This window comes from Hemicordylus capensis, chromosome 5, assembly GCF_027244095.1.
Source record: "Hemicordylus capensis ecotype Gifberg chromosome 5, rHemCap1.1.pri, whole genome shotgun sequence".
Taxonomy (NCBI): Eukaryota; Metazoa; Chordata; class Lepidosauria; order Squamata; family Cordylidae; genus Hemicordylus; species Hemicordylus capensis.
Window position 1 is genome coordinate 156,177,652 of NC_069661.1, and position 24,061 is coordinate 156,201,712.

Below are 24,061 nucleotides of genomic sequence, written 5' to 3' on the forward strand. Positions count from 1 at the left end.
TCTTCCTTTCCATGGACTACGAACAGGTAGAAACACTAATCAAATAGTGCATAATGGACATAGAGCACCAACCCAATTTAGGCAGAGTCCTAAACTTCCCCATCAATGAAAGACTAAGGTATGTAACAACTCCTGCTGTATACCCCATGCAGCTGGAAGCTCCAAAATATAGATGGGCCTTCATCCTGACCCATTGTGGTGCCTTCCTTCAGCTGAGCTAGAATGCAGATACAGGAAGACCCCCTTCTCGGAATGCCTATGCCCCTGTGATGCAGTTGAAACAGAGCATGTCCCCCACCACTGCCCATTCTAGAGAGACATTCGTCTCACACTTGTTCTTCCATTACTAATCAATCCTCTCAAGCCAATTCTACACTTCTTTCCTGCTCTTTGATTCTAACCCTGTTATAACACATAATGTTGCCAAGTTTTGCATGTAAAATTCATCTGGTCTTGACCGACAGCAAGAACTAAGCAGGCATAGCACATGTTCACACAACAGACCCTTTCTAGCAAATTCTGCTGTCTTTGTTTTAAACTCCATAGCATTTTAAAGTTTTATAGCTTTTTAAACTGTAGTTTTAAGATAGTTTACTGCAGCTTTACAGTTGCTCTATAACAGCATATAGCTTGTAACCTTGCTACTGTCTTCACAGTTCCAGGCAGGCATAGCCTGTTCTAATGCTGCCTAAATGCTGTTTTAATGTAATCTATTTTATGCTGGTCAAAGACCGTAATAAAAATTGATTGATTGATTGATTGCTTTCTGTTCACAAGTAGCAGTTTACAAGCCTGGTACAACACTCTGGTATTTTAAGTAGGGCTTTGTTATTTGTCCAGGCTTTCACAACTGGATGGGCTAAAATTTATTTATTCAGCAAATTTATTGACCGCCTAACTTCCTTAGACTCGAGGCAGTTTACATAAATTAAAAAACAATGAAGACAAGAAGTGGGGGGGGGAGAAAAAGAACCCCCCACACACACACACGTTAAAAACTAAAAACCTGGCAAAATATATAGGTTTTCAGAAGCTTCTTAAAGGACAGAAGGGAAGAGGGCATTATGAATCTCAGGAGGCAGTGTGTTCCATAAGGAAGGGGCTGCAACAGAGAAGGCCCTCCCACAAACCCGGGCCCCACATACCTCCCTTGGGGCAGGAACTCTGAGAAAGGCCCACCTGAGATGACCTCACAGGGCGGGTCAGAGTTGAAAGGGAGAGGTGGTCTTGAAGGTACACAGGTGCCAAACCCTGAAATGTTTTTTAAATAATGCAAATCTCTTTCTGAAAGAAACTCATAGCTCCAGAACCAATTTATTGGGGGTTTGGGAATGAAATGGAACATGAATGCTAATCAAAAGTCAAAATGGGCCATGGTAACAAATCTTCCAGCCCTCCTCAAATACACAATTAGGAGAGGATTTTTGTGTGAACAGCCATCTCTTCCCCTTTCCTGCTGTATGTGTAGAATTGTTCCTTGTGCTAGCTCCCGGCCTTAGAAACCCATTTTTGAATTTCCTTTTCTTAGCTTGCATCTGCAGCTAAAATTCTTTTAAAAGTTGTTCAGATTAAGTCCAATTATATGGTCTTCTGTTTATGGTTTTGTGCGCAGTAGGCTGTTCATAAATCACTTTGTTGACATTATGAATTGTTTAGAACTAATTTGGACAGTACATTGTGGATTTGATCTGTGATTCTGAGCAGGGAAGCCTGTCATAGGGAATCCAGTATGCTCACGAATTTCATTCAGAAGAAAATCGAAAGCCCTTTCTTGAATGGCGTTTTGGATTGTGCCTCCATAAAGGTGGTCTTTAACCAAGCAAATCCCTTACTGATAAAACAGAGCTACACCCTAGAGTAACTTTAATCATGCAATCTGTTCAAATAACAGATGACCAACCTGGAGTGGCAATGAAAAATTAATCTGTAAAGTCAGAAGTCAAGCAAAGAAGCTAATGGTTTTAAAAATCCACTAAATAATACAAACCAAAATACTATCACGGATCTTACTCTTACTATTGACCCTTATTAGAATATAGCAGTGAAAGGTGTAACAAACTATAATTAATCCCCCTTCCATTTGGTTGTGTTGCTGCCGCCTGTGGAGAATGCATCTCATTAGAGCCTTTCTAAATGAATTACTCTTCTTTGCTCAGAGGAGGTTTTTACAAGAATAGGATAATAGGCTGTGAAGGAGTAAACAGCAGCTAATAGCAATGCTTGTAGCAACAGCAGCACTTGGATCAGCCCGTCACTTACTTCATGTCACAGCAGTTATTCTTCAGGCAACTATTTTGCTATCTTCTACACTTACACAGACAGCATGATGAGAATCGCCACAGGAAACTGAAGGAAATGAGAGACATTGCTGTGAGACGTTGTAATTGGGAATTTTTGTACAGTGGCTGTATATTCTTTCCACCCTGATATTGACAAAGATGCAAGTTATCGTGCTACTTTAAAAAAAATCTGCATATTGTTTAATTCTTAGGCTGCTGCATTTGTAGATTCAACCTGTTGCCAGTTTAAATGTGGTGTTCACAATGACCTGCTTTCTAATAGGATTATGTTGAACTTGCACTTGCAGTAATAATTGTTTTGCTTTCCGCTTTCCACTCTGTTTTATCTGTTTTTCTCCCTTGTTGTTAGTTGGTCGGTACGGGTTTCTGGCCATGTTTATTTTTTAATCTTATCATATTTTTATACTGCCTGATATGTACATCGCTAGGCGGTGTACAAAGTTTAAAACACATTATGAAACAGTTAAAAACAGTTAAAATTTACAAAATACAATAAAAAACAGTATGATAAAAACAAATTAAACAATTTTAAAATTGATTCCAGTTAAAAGCCTGCAAAAAGAGGTGTGTCTTGAGGGTCTTCCTAAAAGCAAATGGAGAAGGAGATGCTATTATTTCAGCAGGGAGCCCCGGGGCAGCGGTTGTAATAGTATGGAGCCTTGTGGAACTCCATACTTTAATTCTCGCTTTGCAGAGCAACAGACTCCAAGTGACAGCATTTGAAATCTGCCAGAAAGGAAGGAACAGAAACACTGTAAAACAGTGCCACCCAATCCCACCCTCCTTAGGCGATCCAGAAGGATACCATGGCTGATGGTATCAAAAGCCACTGAGAGATCCAACAGGATCAGCAGAATCACACTTGCTCTGTCGATAGCCTATTGGAGATCATCCATCAGGCTGACCAGGGCAGACTCAACCCCATAGCCCACTCAAAAGCAGGTTTGAAAGAGGTCTAGATAAGCAGTCAAATCCAAAACTGCCTCAAGTTGAGAGGCCACCACCTACTCAGTCACCTTGCCCAACCATGGAAGATTAAAAACAGGTCTTTAATTAGCTAACTCTGAGGGATCCAATGCAGGTTTCTTCCAGTGTGGTCTAATAATAGGCTCCTTAAAACATGGAGGCATCCTGTCTCCCTCAGAGAAGCATTTATAATATTTACCAGACCCCCCTGATGATAATTACTTGATGAAATAAGCCAAGTTGGGCAAGGGACAAATTGTAGGATGCACAGTAAAAAACAATTTGCTCACATTCTAAAGAAACACAAACTGAAAGTAATCCAATTTAGTCCTATAAAAAGGAGTTGCTGGACACCTCCACTATGTTTTCTCTGGTAATGCTCTATACTATCTACATAGTTGCTACCGGTAGTTATGCTTGCCAGCAAAACATCCAGAAAGCAGCAGTGAAATTTCCCTCCATCATTGAATCTCCATGGCAAAAGATGAAAGGGTTTCATCTGATGATTCCTACTTATTATTCACCTCTTTAAGACACAGGAGGCCTGCCAGGTTAATAACCCTAGCTGAGATTAGAAGGCTGAGGTTAGAAAAGGCAAAATGAAAAATAATACTATTTAAACAACTCTGATCCAAAACACAATAGCATTTTCTATTTGTCCTGTCTGGTTTCTTTTTATTCTAAAGATTATTTTATAAATTTTAAGGCATTCTTGGTCTGGCAAGCTTTTAATGTGTAGATGCTGGGTGTGTGAGTGAGCAAGAGAGACTGCTGTTGCATATGTTTCTCAACATATGTGTGTGTTTGATCTTTGTTAACATTTTATGATTTGATTTGATTTTGGGTTTAATTGTTGTGAGCCACCTTGGATGATGTGTTTTTAAATTATGGAAATATTGGAAATCTTATATCTATTTTCAAAGGAGCTTTAAATGTTAGAATTCTTATGGACACATAACTAGAGTATCTGTGTGTGAGAGGGAGCTACTAGCAGGCCCAGGATACCCCAAAGACATGTCAGTTTCTCAAAATACTGAAGGGGAATAAACCTAAGGAGGTCAAAACACCACAAAATTATCTTAATGCAACTCTAGCCAAGTGGAATGTCTGTGAACTCAGAGGACACTTAACAGACAAGCCAGATGGACAGTGCTGAAGAAACTCAGTGTCAAAGATGGGGAGGAGAGCTTGAACAAAATATTATTTGGAAATTTCTTAATTCAGGAATATTCCTTGAAGGGTGAAGGGGTTTGACACACTTAAGTTCTTGTTTTGAGGTATTATCTCCCCCCCCCCCCGCCCCATAACATAAAGACAACTGTATCATGTGACCTTTCTTCGGAAATGAAGGTATAAGTTGTGCACTGAATTGGTTAATCTGCTGATCACTGTATGTATGTATGCACGCACATACACAGTTGCACAATAAACTAACACTAGCCAACCCCGTACAGAGCATCTGTGCGGCGCTTTGGGGCCGGCTGTTTTCCCCTCCCTCTTCCTCCTGCCCTGGTCTCTCCTCTTTTCCCGTTCCCTCCGGTCCCGTGATCTCCAGTCCTCCTCCCCTCCCATTCCTCCCCACACACAGAGCCGCGGCGGGCGGCCAAGAAGGGCCCCACCCCCACCATTTTTTCTCCCCCTTCCGCCTGCGGCCCGCCCCTGCCTGCGGCCCGCCCCGCCTTCCTCGCCCCTGCCTGCGGCCCGCCGCCACCTTCCTCGCTCCCGCCTGTGGCCCGCCGCCACCTTCCTCGCTCCCGCCTGTGGCCCGCCGCCACCTTCCTCCGCCCGCCAGCCAGCCAGCCGGCCACCACCAGCACTTTCTTCCCCCTCTCCTCCTCAGTCCTCACTTCGGAACTCTCGCAGCGTGTCACGAGAGTTGCGCCGCCAAATCCTGGGCACGCATGTCCCAAGAGAATTAAATATATAGTTTCACCATTTGATACAGTATATAGCCTATTCCACGATTCCTTTCCTTCCATAAAACCTCAACAAATAATGATGAAAAGACTGAACTGATCCCCTTCTCCACTATTAATTCTTGAAACCTTAGGGTTGGATGAAAAGGATCAGAGACTGAACACCAGTGTGCCTCCCGCACCACCATTCAATAACAAAAAAACAGAAATCAGAAAAAATGATTTTTGTATATGAAGTAAAACGCAAGTTAAAGTAGGGACTTCTGTCTATGTTGCTAACTTTTGTTGTATCACTGTACTCAGCCACAGGCCCAACTAACACATGCACACCAGAGACATAAAGCAACATTTTGTTGTGGGTCCATACAGAGGCGTAACTATAGGGGGGGCAGGGGGGGCACGTGCCCCGGGCGCCATCTTTTCTGGTCACGTGGGGGGCGCCACCATGACCAATTTAAAAAAAAATTTTTTAAATTTTTTGTTAATACAAATGTTTCCTGCTCAGTGCAGCAGCGCTGCAGCAGTCAAGGGAGCGCGTTGGTGCCCCCTTCCCCACGAGCGGTCCCATCCGCGCCGCCTGCGCCCCCCCCATTGCTTTGCTGGTGCCTGGCGGCCAGTCAGTGGCCTGGCGTGGCGGCGGCAGCGGGCGCTTGTGAGGAAAAACCTAAGTATAATGTAGTATGTTGGGGGGCAGCGGGGGGGGCGCACAGTGGGGGGGGGCGCCATTTCAGTGCTTGCCCCGGGTGCCGTTTTCCCTAGTTACGCCTCTGGGTCCATACTTGTAAATATCTAAAATCACTTTTTAAAGGCTTGAATAATTTTTGCAAGTTTCCAATATTTATGTTAAATGTATACTAGGTATGTCATCAGACTGGATCTAAAATGTACCTGCACATATACCTAAAATGTGCCCCCGCCATTGTAAATTAATTTCATTGAGGGACTCTGCATCATTAGAGACAATGGGCTACATTCTAAATGCTTATAGCACAAATGGAAGAATTTCTGCTTGTGGAATGGAAAAGTATAATCATTTTCTGAGGATCAGAAGGCTGTGGCAGGAAGGGGGAAATCAGTGAAAGGGAGAAATTGGCTCTCCTTGCACAAGTAGAACTCATGCTACAAGTGGTTAAGATAAAACCTATACATCTTAGTGTGAGATGCAGGTACTATCAAATTGTGATATAGTGTGGTGTAGTGGTTAGAGTGCTGGACTAGGACCAGGGAAACCCGAGTTCAAATCCCCATTCAGCCAGGATACTAGCTGGGTGACTCTGGGATAGTCACTTCTCTCTCAGCCTAACCCACTTCACAGGGTTGTTGTGAGCAGAAACCTAAGTATGTAGTACACCCCTCTGGGCTCCTTGGAGGAAGAGCAGGAACATTTTACATATAAAATGTAAAATAAATAAATAAATAAATACAATAAATATACTCGTATTGATAGCATGATAGCACGGTTTGGCTGTCACCCTGAACCTTTTTGGGTCAAACCATTAATTAATTGTCTTTTGATTCTTCCAGAAACCAATGAGAGAGCTGCCCCCTTCTGACTGAACTTATAGAGTTTATGCCTTAAGCAGAAAGCTCTTCCCTACAGCCAGGAAGCTGAACAATTAAAATGTTGGATGCAGTTTCAGTTTTGATGCATGTTTAAAGGTTCAGTTCTGGTTCAAGGCAACCAAGAGCTTTTAGGTTCAGTTCAGGTTGGCTGAAAACACTTCTTAGCTGATTTTTTAGTTCAGTCTGTAAAACAGACCTAGTTCTGTTTTTGTCTCTGTTGCTGACTTGGGGCTCAACCCATTAATTTGCATTGCTGTTCAACAAGTGTTCTAAAATGCCCCATTTCTCTGCTCTTATTTAGGGAAAGTAACTTGTTCATTGCTATTTATGGCTATAGGTCAGTACAGAGTTAGGTGCACTTAAGCCCAATCACTAGGCTTAAGCATGCTTAATTCTTGCTTTGATTGTGGCCTTAGGTTGGAGTTTAGCAGAGTGGCTAATTAGTAAAATGAAATTAAGCTAAACAGAAAATGCATCTTAACATTTCTTTGTCTGATACTTTGACATAGTGAATTGTTTGCAACTCGCATGAATGCTGATAAAATTCAGCATACATGCGGGGAGAGAATCACCAAGGAAGTCTAACACGGAGACTTGAGAGGAAACTTCTCTCAAATGAGGAGTTTGGTGAAAAGAAAACTGAAAGGGAAAATCAGGAGAGTCACTTCACTCCAGAATGCATGGAGTTTTTAAAAAGAATCTCAATAATAGAAGACCAGTTAGAATGTATACCAAAAGGGAGGAAAGGTACCACCAAATATGGGAGGGTGCCGGCATGGCTAGCAAGCAAAGTCAAGAAAGCTATAAAGGGGAAGAAGACATCCTTCAGAGTCCTGCCCAAACGAAGAGAACAGAAAGGAACACAAACTCTGGCAAAAGAAATGCAAGGTGACAGTAAGGGAGGCAAAAAGAGAGTTTGAGGAACATTTAGCTAAAGGCATCAAGAGGAATAACACAAATTTATTTAAATAAATCAGAAGCAGGAAACCTGCCAGGGAGGCAGTTGAATCATTAGACAGTGAAGGAGTGAAAGGGATTATTAAGGAGGATATGGAGGCTGCAGAGAAGCAAAACGAGTTCTTTGCATCTGTCTTCATGGCAGAGGATACAGAGCATCTATCTATGCTTGAACTGAATTTCTTAGGGACAGAGGCTGAAGAACTGAGTCTGAAAGAGGTGATAAGAGACGACACTTTAAAGTGTCTGGAAAAATTAAAAATTAAAAAATTGCATGGCCAGATGGCATCCACCCGAGAGTCCTTAAAGAACTCAAATGTGAGATTGCTGACCTCCTTGCAAACATATTTAACTTGTCCCTACAATCAGGCTTAATACCGCAGGTCTGGAAAGTAGCCAATGTAATACCGATTTTCAAAAAGAAATCTGGGGGATCCAGGAAATTACAGGCCGGTTAGCTTAACATCTGTTCCAGGCAAATTGATGGAAAGCATTCTTAAGGATAAAATTGTTAAACATATAGAACAGGCCCTGCTGAAGGAGAACCAGCATGGCTTTTGCAAAGGTAAATCTTTCCTCAATAACCTTTTGGAGTTCTCTGAGAGTGTCAACAGGTATGTGGATAAGGGTGATCCTAAAAAAAGGTTTTAAAAAGTTAAAGATAAAAGTTGACATAGTATACCTGGACTTTCAAAAACCTTTCAACAAAGTGCCTCATCAAAGACTTACTTAGCAGTCATGACACAAGGGAACAGGTTCATGTGTGGATTGGTAACTGGCTGAAGGACAGCAGTTAGATGGTAGATCCCCATCATATGATCCCCATCACACGTTGAAGTCATCCAGAGAGTCCTGTCTCTAGTTACCACCGGTATGTCTGGTGGCAACTCGGAACCAGGCCTTCCCTGTAGCTGCTCCTGATCTATGGAATACACTCCCAGCAGATATTTGTAGTCTGAGCTCGTTGTTGGCCTTCAAGAGAGCTCTAAAGACTTACTTCTTTGGCCTGGCCTTCCAAGGGTTTTAAATTGCTTTTAAGTATTTTTAATTGGTTTTAAATGGCTTTGTACTGTTTCAGATTTGTTTTTATATTGTTTTGTTTGTTTTAAATGGTGCTTGTTGTATTTTACTTGTTGTGTATTGCCCAGAGCCTTTGGATAGAGCAGTATAGAAGTGTAAGATAGATAGATAGAAATGGAGAGTTTTCACAATGGAGGGAAGTAAGAAGTGGGGTACCCACCGATCTGTACTGGGAACGGTGCTTTTTAATTGATTCATTAATGATCTAGAAGTTGGGTTAAGCAAGGTGGCCAAATTTGCAGATGACACCAAACTATTGAAATCCAAATAGTTGGATTTTGGTAGTGAAATCCAAAAGGGATTGTGAGGAGCTCCAAAAGGATCTCTCCAAACTGGGGGATTGGACAACAAAATGGCAAATGTGCTTCAATTTCAGCAAGTGTACAGTGATTCATATTGGGGCAAAAAACCCCGAACTGCCCTTATACGCTGATGGAGTCTGAACTGTTGGTGACTGACCAGGAGAGAGATCTTGAGGTTGTGGTGGACAGCTCGTTGAAAGTGTCGACTCAGTGTGCGGAAACTGTGAAAAAGAACAATTCTATGCTTGGAATCATTGGTTTGGAAACAAAACTGCTAATATTATAATGCCCTTATAAAAACTAAGGTGCTGCCATATTTGGAGTACTGCGTGTAGTCACCATATCTTAAGAAGGATATTGTAGAATTCGAAAAGGTGCAGAAGAGGGCAACCAAGATGATCAGGGGCCTAGAGCATCTTCCTTAGGCAGGGCTACAATGCCTGGGGCTTTTTAGTTTAGAAAAAAGACTGAGAAGAGACATGAGGGAGGTCTATAAATTCATGTATGGTGGTGTGAAGAACATCAGTACAGACAAATTTTTCTCCCTCTCACATAAGTACAGAGGTACTTATTGTGCGGGGTCAGAATTTGGGAGACTATTTTGATCTACTGGTTATGCATGGGGTCACGCTCCCCAGAAGGAACAGGTACACAGTCTGGGGATACTTCTGGATCCGAACCTCTTCCTGGTGTCCCAGGTTGAGGCGGTGGCCAGAGGTGCTTTTTATCAGCTTCTGCTGATACACCAACTGCGTCTGTGTCTTCAGATGAACAACCTCAAAACGGTGGTACATGTGCTGGTAATCTCTAGGCTGGATTACTGCAATGTGTTCTGTGTGGGGCTGCCTTTGTACATAGTCCAGAAAATGCAATTGGTTCAGAATGCGGCAGCCAGGTTGGTTTCTGGGTCATCTAGGAGAGACTATATTACTCCTGTGTTGAAGGAACTACACTGGCTGCCAATACGTTTCCCGGGCAAAATACAAGATGCTGGTTATTACCTATAGAAATCTAAACAGCGTAGGCCCTGGGTGTTTAAGAGAACATATTCTTTGCCATGAGCCCCACCGCCTGTTAAGACCATCTGCAGAGGTTCAACTGTGGTTGCTGCCAACCCGTTTGGCGGCTACTTGGGAACAGACCTTTTCTGTTTCTGCCAATGGACTTTGGAATGCCTTCCCATCTCTGGCAGCTTTGAAAAAGGCACTGAAGACACATTTATTCACCCAGGCTTTTAATTAGATTTATAGTTTTAATATTTTTAATATTGGGTTTTAAATGTTTTCAATGTTTTCAATGATTTTAATTGTAAACTGCCCAGAGATGCAAGTTTTGGGCAGTATAGCAATATTTTAAATAAATAATACTAGAACCAGGACTCATCACAGTGGATTTGGTCTGTTTTGTAGTCCCTGTACCTTTCTGATATTTAGTCTGCATGAATGAAGGGCATATTAACTTATTTTAATGAATGAAGTGTAATGTAGATTTTTTCATAATTCACAGTGAAGCAAATATTCATTAATACTTGTATCATCTAATGTTTTGGCTTCCTAAAATAGTGATTTTAGTCATTAATGAAAGAAATATATTTTGATGGGTTATATTTTGGGGTGGTGGTGAATGACTAACCTTTTGTTCATTCTGTACATTTCATTGACATGCCTCTTCTTCCTTGCTTTTTTCCTTTCTTTACCAAACAGAAGAAGAAGTGGAAAATTTTGATGTTTCCAGTCTGCCTACCGAAGTATTGCAGAACATTGAAGCTGACAGTTTCTGGTGCATGAGCAAACTGCTTGATGGCATTCAGGTAAATTGATTTCCCCTCCTCTAACCAGTGGGGATAACTGATTAATGTCATGGCCTGGAACTGCATTAAGGATGTTGAAAAAGACTGCACATGACAAGCAGGATGGAAGAAAGGATTCACACAATATTAGTGAATGATTACATATTTGAAGGAAAAAATGTAACTTTTTGTTCATAACACAGCCATTGTGCTTTAGCTGAAACGGTATTGCTATGTCCGAAGCCGATTAAGAGATTAGTCTTTCTTAGTTGTGGATACCAATGAAATCTTGCTATATTTGACTGAAACAATACTGTGTTTCCATATTAGTGGGTGGAGTTTTTTTAAAGAGACTATTGTTAGATTATCTTCTTTTGAATTTGATGAAATCATCTATTCTGGCTTTTTTCCGCTTTTGGTAGCATGTAATGTTGTAATCCAAAACCAATAGCCCTTCTATTTTGTGAACTGTATGTTACTGAGTCAGCTGATGAAACCATCTGAGTGGTTATGGAGTTCACCAGTCCCTAACATTTATGCTTTGAACTCTGCGTGTTTAGGAATAGTTGAGTCATCTTTGCTAAGTCCACCCCTCACTGCCAACAGTACACTGCTGATTTAGTTCATTAATTGTAAAAACGTATATCCCACCATTTGGTCAAATGATCTTCAAGGTAGGTTATGACACCCATGAAGCAAGTAAAACAACAACAACAACTTTCCCCTTTGTTTTTGTGACTGATGGGCAGGGACCATAGTGCCCATTCCCTCACGTCTACAATCCCAGGGTAGCTGGCATTTGGGACATGACAGAACAACCTCCCTGCAGCTGCTTGCTCACTTGCTGATAGCTGAGGTCAGACTGGCCTCCCCTTTGCTGTGGTGTTCTTTCTGGATGAGACGTGATAGAACTTCCCAGTGGTCCTTATTCCTCTGCAGTATGTCATTTCCGTTGCTCATGATAGGAAGATTTGCACTTGTATGAGTAAGTTGACAGATATAAGGCCCAATCCAGCTCCAAGTTAATTGGCAAAACAAGGGAGCATGCTTGTGTCTTAGTGGGCCAAATGCTGGTAGGATCCTGCAAGCTTGCAGCTGATAATAGTTTGTGCTGAGCATTCCATATATCTGCTGCCATTTGAGTACAGGTAAAGTGTGCCGTCCAGTCGGTTTTGACTCCTGGCAACCACAGAGCCCTGTGGTTGTCATTGGTAGAATACAGGAGGATTTTACCATTGCCTCCTCCCACAGAATATGAGATGATGCCTTTCAGCATCTTTCTATATCGCTGCTGCCTGATATAGGTGTTTCCCATAGTCTGGGAAACATACCAGTGGGGATTCGAACTGGCAACCTCTGGCTTGAAAATCAAGTCATTTCCCTGCTGCGCCATCATGTGGCTACTGCCATGTGAAGGGTATAAATCGCTCTGTATAACAGCCATGTCATCTGCACAGTCCATATGGAAAAATTATCCTGATCTTCATTGTGAGCCACTCCACATGATCAGCTTAGCTCATGGAGACTGCTCTAGTATGGATTGGATTTTGCGTGTTTTTCTTGTGGTGAATGACACATGCATTGGCTCAAGTTGAAGTGATAGGAAACTTTCATTCAGGTGGGTAAAAGAGATGCACAGTTTGACAGTTTTCATTTAGGCAGATGGGACTTGATTTATTTTAAACAGGGATTTGTTAGTGAATACATTTTATGACCCTATGAGAAGAGAGAACAATTGTGACTCTTGTGCTTTACTGCCAGTAGTATTAAGATATTGACAGATGTACCTTTCCATCTTGACTCACTGCTGCTGCTCTTCAGTGACCGCATTAAAATATGGTTTTTATTACTGTTCCTTTCAGGACTTTCTTCAGTGTTAAAAAAATGCATCCATCCATCAAAAGGTTGATTTTAAAACATGCCCTGCAGAATCAGATGATGATTTAAGATTGGAATTTCACTTGATAAGTGGTTGGTTAGAGTGCAAACTTTAATGTGGCTCATATATTCATGTATTCAGAAGCACTGAAATGATAAACCAGATCTTAAGGATCTACCTGGGGGTGCAGTACAATTATTCTTGCCATTTAAAATCAACTACAAATTTATCTGTAGCTATTACTTCTTGTCCGAATTCATTCAGCTATTGCTATTGTTAAAAGAGTGCTGTTCATAATGCTTAAGCTTATCATACATGGTATCTTCAAGAAGACAGATGCATTGCCAATATGAGAGAGTTAGAAGAAGGAAAACTTTTTACTGTGTATTTATCTTCATAAATTGGCTCATAAGGTAGTTCTGTAGTATGTACCCTGAGGAGCCATATCTGATTAATTTCAAGATGTGTCAAGTATTGTTTTAAAAATCTTAAGAAAATTAATTTGGGGAAATTTGGGGGGACTAGGGTACTATGGAACTGGTCAACTCAAATGTTTCCAGGATTTTGTAATGTCTTGATTATTGTATGATTGTCTGGGGGATTTCTGAATATGGAACATCTATTACATTCCTACATATTGTTAGACATTTGTGCGTTAAGCAAGTGATGTTGCAATACAAGTTGATGGCCAATCATGCCCTTTATTGAAATGAGAACATATATCCCAGCAATGAATCAGTGTCCTGATACTGGGGTGTGTGTGTGTGTGTACATGCGTGCTTTTCCTGAACTCCAGAAATATATTCCTCTCCCCCTCCTCATGTGGCATAAGAGAGACATGTTGCTCTTTCTCATTTATAACGCATTACAGAAAACAAATTCTGCTGAATAGGTCAATCAGAGACCCAGTTGAATTGACACATTTGCTAAGCAACAATGCACGTCTGCAACACTCAACCAAGTTATCACAAGCTCTTGTCTTGAAGACATTGCTGTATTTTGTGGAAATGTTATCTACTTTCCATTTCTAAATTAGTCACTCTGATGAGGTGAAATAGATTGAAGGTAGGACTTGTATGCTGAAATGTGGCATTGATTTTAACAATGCGTTATTTAAAAGTGTCGATTTTTCTGCCAACATACATGTTTTATAATCTTGTCTCCTTAGGATAACTACACCTTTGCTCAGCCAGGTATTCAGAAGAAAGTGAAAATGTTGGAAGAACTCGTTAGCCGGATCGATGGTAAGTCTTAAAAGATAAGCAAGACTCTAAATGCAGCTTGGTTGAAAGGGTTTAGTTAAGAGCTTTGTGAGCTGCTTAGCCAATATCAATGCAGCAATCTGCCCAGACCATAATCAGCCTTTCACAGGCAAGGTGTCATCCTCCATCAACCTGTGGCATGGTGGCCTTTGCAAACTCACTGCAGTGTGTCCCTTAAAGAAAAGCCACTAGAGCATGAGCCACTTTCATTACTTTTTATTAAGACAGTGTAATCAAAATTCAATGCCAATCTCTTTTGCTGCAGAGTAATGGCTATGTACAAAAGGCAGCCTGCATTCATTTTGCATTAAGCTCAATGATTGTAGTAATTTGGGAGAGTCACAGTGGTTGTTTATAGTTGTCCTTTGGCACTATGTTTTGTGCCTTTGTGTATCATTTTGCTATCAGGAATGTCTGAATAATTTCTCTGTGGAATCCAATTAATTAACAACTTTGAAAATAACATCTTTAATATTAAAGATAAATTACAGCGGGTGCAAGGGTAATTTTAGATTATGCTTTCATGTTTTTAGCAGAGCTACTTTGAAACATTTTCTACCTTCATCCTTAAAACAATTCCCATCATGAAATGCTGACTGTCATATTGCTAGAACAGAGTTTAATTAAATGAAATTCGAGAGATAGTGCTTGCCCATTCTAAATATATTCTCTTGATAGTTCGTTAAATTAACGAACAAAGTGATGCCGAGCAGAACTAAGCATATATTTGTGACAGTGACTGTCAGTTAGGGGTGTGCGTGTCAAAGAAAATGCTATCTTGCAAATAGCTTAATACTGGATAAGCTTCTTGAGATAATGAATTCTATCTTTTCATTATGTGCAGTGTAAGCTCTCTTACACTAGCACTTACCCTAGGAAATCATATATTTGCTTGCCCATGTTTAACATTCTAAATAGTTGATATTGACATTGTGTATTCTTAAAGGTTAACGTTCAGATAATCAGTCATAATGGAATAGGGCTGCAGCCAAGATACTGCAAAATATTTAATATGCCCGGCTATTTGTAAGGTCAGGAGGAACTTCACTGCATGTATACAACTGCTAGTAAGCAATAGTTCTCTGGAATCTTTCTCTAAAAAGCATTGGCAGGCTCTCTTCTCTTCTTAAGTAAGTGCAGCCACAGTGTACACATGGAAATAGGGATGTGCACGAGCTGTATGCGCACTCCCTTGTGGGGTGGGGAGTGGTACCTTTTTAAGATGCAGGTAAGGAGCTCCTCCACCCCCCACCTCACCGCTTTCCCCTGCTGGTGCTCCTTTTAGAAACAGCCGCACGGGGCTGCAGGAAGCAATGCTGCAGCCCCACGTGGTTGTTTCTAGATTGAGTGCTGGTGGAGGAAAAGCGGCGGGGCGGAGGCGAGCAGTTATGGAGCTCCTTACCTGTATCTTAAAGGTAAACTTCCCCGCCTGTTGGTCCGGCTCTTGAAAAAGGAAGCGGCGAACAGGCTCGTGCTCATCCCTACATGGAAGTCCTGCCATAGGTTTAAGTAAAGTCCTCCTTTCTCCCTTTCCCCTCCTTGGTACCTACATACTGCAGTGCTTCAATTCTACTACTATTGCTGCTACTACTGGTGGTGGTGGCAGTAGTAGTGATAAGTAGTAGTAGTAGTAGTATTCTTAGTAGTTTATAGTAGTAATCAGGAACACGAGGCCAGTGTATTTCTAGCCTCTGTTCTCCAGCTGTGGCCAGGAGTTGGTTCAAATGTAAAAATAAATATTCTGGGTTAAGCCCTAAGTTGGAGAACAGGAGCTGGGACGCAGTACATGAAGCATGCTGGTCTCCTGCTTTGGATAATGGCATGCACGGTGTCTTCGTGCTGTGGAGAAGGGAGGCCCATGAAGATCTTTTTGTGATCCCTCTGCATGTGTTTGGATAGGAATAAGGCACTATTCCTGTGTGTACACTGTTTACCTGTGTATTTTGACCCTATTTGTACACATGGTCAAACACTGCAGTGTACATCTCACAATAAACCAACATGGTGGTGATTGTTTATACAGCATATAATGTTAGGGACAAAATAAAAACCTGCCAATGGTTTATAGTTTACACTGAGAAAATAGATCATGGCAATTAACAGCCAGGTTAATGGGCCAGCTGCTGCTCTGCCATTAATCAATAGCAACTTCAGTGTGTGAGTGCCTTCCCTGTCTCTTATGAAAAGTATGCAGAGTGTTTGAGGCTCCTGGAGGATGTAGAAGCTTGTATGGATTTGAAAAAAGCAAGCACCAGGAAATATACTAAATTCCCATGGAGGCTTCAGTCTCCAACCCTATAAAGGACCAGCAAGTGGGATCTCTTAGGAATTTATAAGGACGCCTTGCAGGGTTTTTCTAGTCTCCTTTAGAACGTTGTTCTCCATATCTCCTGTAATATATTCAGAAGGAGTGCTAGTATCTAAGCTAAAAAGGCAGTTGCAGCTTCTCAATCAGCTGAACAGCAATGACCCCTTTAAATTTGCTGGTGCAAAAGGTATCACTGCTTCTCAGATGATAGAGAAGCTGCAACTGCCTTTTAAACTTTGATACTGCTTTCCTCACTCCTTCTGAATGTATTATGGGAGGTATATAGAACAGTGTTCTAAAGGAGACTAGAAAAACACTGCAAGGCAGAGTTATAAATCCCTAAAAGACAGGGCTGATTTAAGCATACTGCAACTGCAGCGGGGACCTCATGCTGGACTGGGGTCTGTGCAGAACAGCAACAGGAGAGGAGGAGAAGAGACTCAGAAGCTGTATTCTCACAAGTTGGGTTTTCAGACAGGCTGGCCCTTCATAATACTGATAGAGGAGGAGAGGCAGGCGCCACAGGGCAGCCGAGGATGATGCCAGCCATGGAGAGCTGAAGGACCTGTCAATTTTTGCGTGCAAAAAAGTAGGTGCTCTGTCCCATAAGTTTTCCCTGGACATAGGGAGCTGCCTTGCACTGAGTCAGGACTCTGGTCCACCTAGCCCAGTATTGTCTACCCTGACTGGCAACAGCTCTCGAAGCTCCTCCCCAGCTCTGCTACCTGAGAACCTTACAGCTAGAAATTAAACCTAGGACCTTCTGAATGCAAGTGTATGTTCTGCACACTGAATTCTTAGGTCAATAATACACAGTGTGAGGAAGTCACTGCTCTTTTCCATCCTAAATCTCCTGCCAATCAGCTTCATTGGATGACCCCTGCAATGAAAATGAGGCAAATAAAAGTGAGGAAAGGAGAAGTTGCTTGGACGCTGTTGTTAGTTCTTTTTATTTTGTTCTAGATTGTTGCCAACTTAGCTGAAGCAGAGGAGCAGCTGAGAGATCAAGGTGCTGACAACCTCCCCACTCTTTAGCCGAAAGAAAATTAGCTGTACAGAGGGGCTCCCAAATCTAATTTTGCAGTAGGCCCCAAAATTTCTTGAACTGGCCTTGCTAAAAGATCCCACTTCCTGGTCTTCCTACATCAAACTCCCCCCTTTTCACTTTCTACAGCTGACACAATGGTGTGTGGGGTGGGGAATCTTAACCAGGCTTGTTGTGCCTTTATCAACAACTTGATTTGCAGAAATTATTTTGAAATTTTCACAGGTAGGAGATAGGCATTATCACCTGCTACTGCCTGTAAATCAGACTGCTGTTAAAGGATGTGGTGGTGCAGAGAGAGGTTAAATAAAAAGATAAACCTTGGCACTCTCCAATGTTGAAGATGTTTTGACTTTTCAAATGCCTGCAAAATTTTGCCCCTTTATATCCCTCTCTTCTTCCAAGGATCTCAGGGCTGTGTATGTCATGTTGGTGAGTCTTCCCTCCCATCCCCACAACAACTGTATGAGTTAGACTAGACTGAAATAGTGGCTGACGTTCAGACCAACATTGTTTCATCTTCAGATTGATGGCAAGGGGGAGTGGGATTTTTGTCCAACCTTGCTTCCTTCTGCCGCCCTATGTGCCTTCCAAAAATATGTCCCGGAGAGTCCCAGTTCCCTCAGGGACATGTTTTGGGGAGCTACAGAGGGCTGCAGAAGAAACAGAACTTTCCAGAAATCCTGCCCTGCTCACTTCCTGTTGCAATGTTATTCAGCATGTGCAATATTAGTCTAGGATGTAGACTCTAGATGCCGGTCAGTGTGACTGCCCGAAGGTTACCCAGTTAGCTTCATGGCTAAGCAGGAATTTGAACTCAGTCATTTGTCCTATTTAAGATTGTGCTTTTAAAATTTCATGCATCTCAGTTGTGTGCTACTCTTGCACACTTCGCTCTATTTATACACACACACACACACACACACGATGGTGGAGTTCTAGTCACTGTTAATAAGCTGCAGTGTTGCTGGTTACTTATTTATATTGTATTAATATATAAACATGTGCTCTTATGTTCTTTTTTACAAGTTTAATATGCAAGGTTTTTTTCATGTGCATTCAATTCCACATATTCTTCCTCCCCTCCCACACTGTCTTTACAATTTCAGCTTTCTAGAGATGTTCCTCTCAAAGGCTGACAAATTCTGAAAGGATAACTTACAAACATTGTTGGAATTTCTGGGGTTGCTGGGTTTTTGATTTACAAGTGCTGTATGTCAAGAAAGAATTTTTGTCCATAATGTTGCTGCAATAAATCCCAGCTCTGGGCATTTGCTGTGTTCCCCCACCTCCACCTCCTCTTCAGTCCTGCATTGTGGAGGACTGCATATGTAGTAAAATAAATGCGGGATCTTCAGAAAAATCTGTTCTTCTCATCTTCTTAGGGAATTGTTTTGCAACTCTCTGGATTAAGCTTTCAATTTCAAAGGATTTGTGAATTTACAATATTTATAAGAAATATTATTACAGTAATTCAGTAAAGCTGTTTAAATCGAATATCAAGCATTATAAAAACAATTTTAATTACTTTTCTAAGGTGTGTTAAAGTTGGCTGATCAAGAGACTATTTTAAAGCAAAAGAGCCAAACTTACTTTCTTGAATAAAATAGCAAACTTGTGCTATGTGCTAGCTTCCTGCATGTTTTATGGCATTCAGTGGTTCAGTTTCTTTTTTGAGACAATCTGCATGTATAAACTGAAAATAGCTCTTAGTTGTTACGCACACAAACACACACGCACACACAAACATGCACAAACCTTTTACGGGCCTCCAAACAGATGCGAACACCAACGGTTTGAGGGGTTCGAAGGTGGGGGTGGGCCAATTTTAAGGGTGGGGGAGGGTGCACTTACCCCTCCCTCTGATTTCCCCCTGCCGGCTCTCATGTGCGAGTTACTTCCACCTACTTCTGGTCCGAAGAGCGGATGGGGCGGCCGGGAGGTATGCTGCCTTTCGGCCAGACCAGTTTTCAAGTGAGCGCCAGTGGAGGAAGGGGTAAGTGCACTCTCCCCTGCCCTCACATTGTCCCCCACCCGCCTTCGAATGGCCCCCACCAGTTCCATGCACATCCCTAATACACACACACGTGTGTGTGTGTGTGTGTGTGTCTAGGTGTTCTAATATACATATTATATTAAATTTATATAAAAACTGCCCTGCTGAATCAGACCCAAGCCCATCTAGTCCAGCATCCTGCTTCCCATAGTGGCCCACTAGATGCCTCTTGGAAACCCAAAGGCAAGAAATGAAGGCGTGCCCTCTCTTATGCTGTAACTGCAGCTGGTACTCAGAGGCATCTTGCCTCTGAGGTTGGAGGTGGACTATAATAAACAAACATAAATAAATAAATACTGTAATTATATTATATATTTTATTCATATCGTTTCATGTATTTACAGATTTTTCATGCACTGATTTCTCTAGAACACAAATTGGTGCAAGAGGAGTTTATAAGTATATGGAAATTATTTATCTCATTCTTTTATTTTAAATCCACATGGGACACTTGGTCAAAAGTTCACTATAAGTCAGGAAACTTCAACTTTTAGTTTGTGCTCAATACCACTGAAATTTTGGGAATAAGTGCACATTTAATGTTTGCAGAATTATCTTTTACCCAAGTAATGAGAGGATAAAAAACCTCTTCAAAAAATAAAATAAATAAAATGGTGGCCACATATTAATTATGTCACCAGGTGGTATATCTTTTCTGAACTGGCCTTTAACTGGCCTTGTTGATGACATTTTCAGCCCACATATCTGAACGTGATGTGTGGTCAGATTCTCTTTACTGTTTGCAAGGATAATGCAGATAACCAAGGGACTCTCTAGGAGGAGACTACTCACAAGACAGAAATTTATCTGAATACTGCCCTCTTAGAGCAGGCTTGTAGGGATATGCACAGAACTGGCTCGGGGGCCCTTTATGGGCTTCCAAAGCGGTGCGAACAACCGGTGGTTCTTCTGGTTCAAAGACGGGGGGCATACCTTTCAAGGTGGGGGACAGTGCCCTTATCCCTCCCACTGCGTTTCCCCCACCAGTGCTCCATTTAGAAAGTTGTGGCAGCATACCTCCCTGCCGCCTCGTTGTCGTCCTCGTCTGGAAGTAAGTTGAAGTACCCAGCGCATGTGTACTCAAGAGCTGCTTTCAGCTCTTCCTGCTCAAGAGGTACTCAAGAGCTGCTTCCAGACTGAGCCATGTCAGGAATGTGGCCCCTCCCACAAGTGTTGGGACTCACCTGCAACTAATTCCCACCCACTGTCTCTCTAGGCACAAGTGAAACTGCCCTGTCAAAAACAACCCTCTAGCCAGCCAGAAATCAAACCCCAGAAAATATTAGCTCTAACAAACCTGCGTTGTCCATTCCCCCTTGTTTGCTTGTGGATTTATTTATTTACTTGCTTGCTTGCTTGTTTGCTTCCTTTTTTGGGAAAGAAAACAGAAATGTGCTGCCTCCTCTGGTCTGAGCCTTGTCTTCTCAAGAGCGCCTGCCAAACTGGAAGCTTCTTGAAAGAAAGAAAGCTCTTCTGCAAAGAGTTGCTTCTTGTCTTTTATAGCTTCCTTGACTGTACTTATTTTCTCTTCTGGCATGCTTCTGGATTTGGTAGTACTTTTTCTTCTTCTAGTATGCATTCTAACTGAGTTTCTCTTATTTGGTTTTAAATAAGCTCCATGTGTTCTGACTTCCCTTTTTCAGCTTCCTTTTACAATTCCTCTCATTTTTGAGAAGTGTCCTCTTTTGCAGTCAGAAGTTTCCATGTTCAACTTCATTGGCAATTCAGTTAAAATGATGTGAATTCATAGATACATCTAAAGTAGTGAATGAAATTTTGTTTTACATTCAGAAGAGGGCATCATTCCCCCCCCCACCCCATGGGCAGGAAATAATGGGCAGGATCCAGACTAAGTTAGCTATGATAAGTCCCATTGGAATTAAAGGGACTTAAGTTCATCATGACTAATTTGTTTCATTTGTTTTAAAGGTACTTAGTCATGATTAATTTAGTCTGGATCCTGCCCACTATGTTTTTCTTGATATACAACAACAACTGTTTATATACCACTTTTCAACAAATATTTCCAAAGCGGTTTACATAGAGAAATAATAAATAAGATGGCTCCCTGTCCCCAAAGGCCTAACAAACTAAAAGAAACATGAGATAGACAACAGCAACAGTTACTGGAAGTACTGTGCTGGAGGTGAATAGGGCCAGTTACTCTCCCCCTGCTAAATAAAGAGAATCACCACATTAAAAAGGTGCCTCTTTGCCAAGATAGCAGGGATATATTTCAGAATGTATGGCATTATTTTGCTAATTGTTGGTGCAAACATATTATTTAATCAACTTGAACACACAGATTTCAACAACAATTTCAGTAGGGTTGTATAAGTTTTCAAAAGTGCTGAGAATACTCTTAAAGCAAATCCACTCTTTATTTCTTTTCATTTTACTACAAGAACTATTATTTCTTGAAGATTTAGCATAATTTTATTATCATAAACTGCTGTATAAGTATTTTATGAAAAAAATATTTTAAGTCTGAAAGATGGCAATAATTGCATCTGCCGAGCCATTTATTACATCTGCTAACTTACTACCAGTGATATGAAAAATTTAAATTTAGAATTATTGCCAGTCAAATTACCTTTATCAGTGAAATAACATCTGTTCACAATTACTTATAAAAAGGGAAGAATGAATCTTTTCAGACTATGCATTTTCTTTTTGACTCTCTGTGTGCATATATTATAAAATAAATTACAAATAAAGTTTTGCACTTAGTTGTCCATTTTTCAACATGTTAGGGGGGAAAGAAGCAAGCCCATGGGAAATTCATTGTGCTAAATAAATAAATACATATATACATACATACGTACATACATACATACCTGGAGTTGAGTTTCTTCAGCTTATTGCTTTTTATTACTTTCAAAGTCTTTCTAATAGTTTTATATAAACATGTAGCTGCTATAGAAGTAATTGTTTTAGTAGCTGTGGCATACACCTCTGACAAATTTACTACATCACTTTGGATTTAAATGTTGTTTCAAGCTAAATTGAAGCATTTGTTCAATCTACAATATTTTTGCCTGCTTATAACATTTTATTTTAAGCATTCAGTCTTCTCTCATTAGGCTTGAATTTTTTTACCAAAATGCCTTGGGCAAAGAAAAGTTCTCAACTGTAATTATTTGCTTTGAGTATTAGATGATAGACACTTGTTTACTGCTTGGGAGATGGAAATTCAGAGTTGTATGAGGCTTGATGCAACTCTACCCATTACATTTTTGATGGCTGCATGTTAAAAGGCTTGTCATATTTATGCTTGTGCACAGGTATGGTTCACTACATGTGTACTTTGCACACATGCTGCAAATAAAAGCTAGCACTTGTTTTCTTTTTTGCTGACACCGGCTCAGTGGAACCACCTTTCCTTTTTCCCTTTTTCTGTTGTTATAGTTGTACCAAGCTTTCTGGAAAAGTAATTATTTCTGTTTTGTCTCTTTCAGAGCAAGTCCACAAACACCTAGAACAACATGATGTGAAATACCTTCAGTTTGCTTTCCGTTGGATGAATAATTTGTTGATGAGAGAAGTTCCTCTGCGGTGCACTATAAGGCTTTGGGACACATACCAGGTGAGCAGTGGCTTTGTACCTTCGTAATACCATTTAGTGCTGTATTTAGGGGTGTAAGCGAATGGTTCGCTGCCGAAATGGTTTGGAGATTCGATCATGGACTGAACCAGGGGTGGTTTGGTCCGTAACCGAACCAGTTCGACAAGGAATGGGTGGCGGTGGTGAGGGAGGTAGTAAGAACCTTAACTGGGCCGGCATACCTGCCAGCACCGTCACTCACCTTCCTTGGCGCAGCCCCAAGCGTGCACTCTGCCTTCTTTAGAAAACTGCCCACATGATAGTAGAGTGGTTCCGGCATGCACAGATGCCATGCCTGCCTGGCCACCTCTTACTATTGCCAGGGTCCTCAGCCCTTTTACTTTTAAAGGGGACTCCTCACCAGATTCCCCTTTACACTTACAGGGGTGGGGTACCTTCACTGTATTTTCCTTTTAAAGTATACTAGGCGCCTGAGCTGCTGAACTGGTTCGGTCAAACAGACGGGCTGGTTGGTTTGACCAAACCAGTCCCACAGCACACGGTTCAGCTCAAATTTGATTTGAATTTGAACCAAACTGCAATTGTTGGTTTGTGCATACCCCTAGCTGTATTTCTCACACCTATGTTGTTTAGGAAAGTGGGCAAACTGGTCTCTGTAGAGATACTGGCTACTAAGTCCCTCTACTGACCATTGCAGATAAGTGCTTAGAAATGTTGACACTATGTTGTAGCTGCCCCAAATGCACAATATTTCTTGTAATCCTCAGTTCGTTTTTAACTTAGAACAATATAGAAAACTAGTGTTTTCAGGCCCGTTGTGATAACGGGCGCTAGTAGGGGAGAGTTCCCCCCCCCACTTCCTCTGGCCTCCCCCCCCACGCCCTCCCAGCTGGCCGAGACTTCCTTACCCAAAGCAGCCCGCGACAGTCGGGCGATCAAAAATCCATTTTTTGCGAAGAAGAGAGGAGCTCCCAAACAGAGCTCCTCTCTGTGCTAAGCCAATGCCCAAACTGCTGCTATGTACGCAAAGGACGCAATAGGCGTCCTTTGCGTCCATAGCAGCAGTTTGGGCA

At 41.5% G+C, this 24,061-nt stretch overlaps 1 protein-coding gene across 4 annotated transcripts in view; it reads left to right on the plus strand.

Annotated features, from left to right (window-relative positions):
* Positions 1-24,061, plus strand: part of TBC1D22A (TBC1 domain family member 22A) — a 183,518-nt gene that overhangs the window by 97,511 nt on the left and 61,946 nt on the right. For all 4 annotated transcript variants that reach the window (XM_053256789.1, XM_053256791.1, XM_053256792.1 and 1 more), the window contains exons 9-11: positions 10,788-10,894; positions 13,921-13,996; positions 22,882-23,009. In XM_053256789.1, coding sequence (XP_053112764.1) covers positions 10,788-10,894; positions 13,921-13,996; positions 22,882-23,009 — 311 coding nt within the window. The remainder of the gene's footprint in view (positions 1-10,787; positions 10,895-13,920; positions 13,997-22,881; positions 23,010-24,061) is intronic.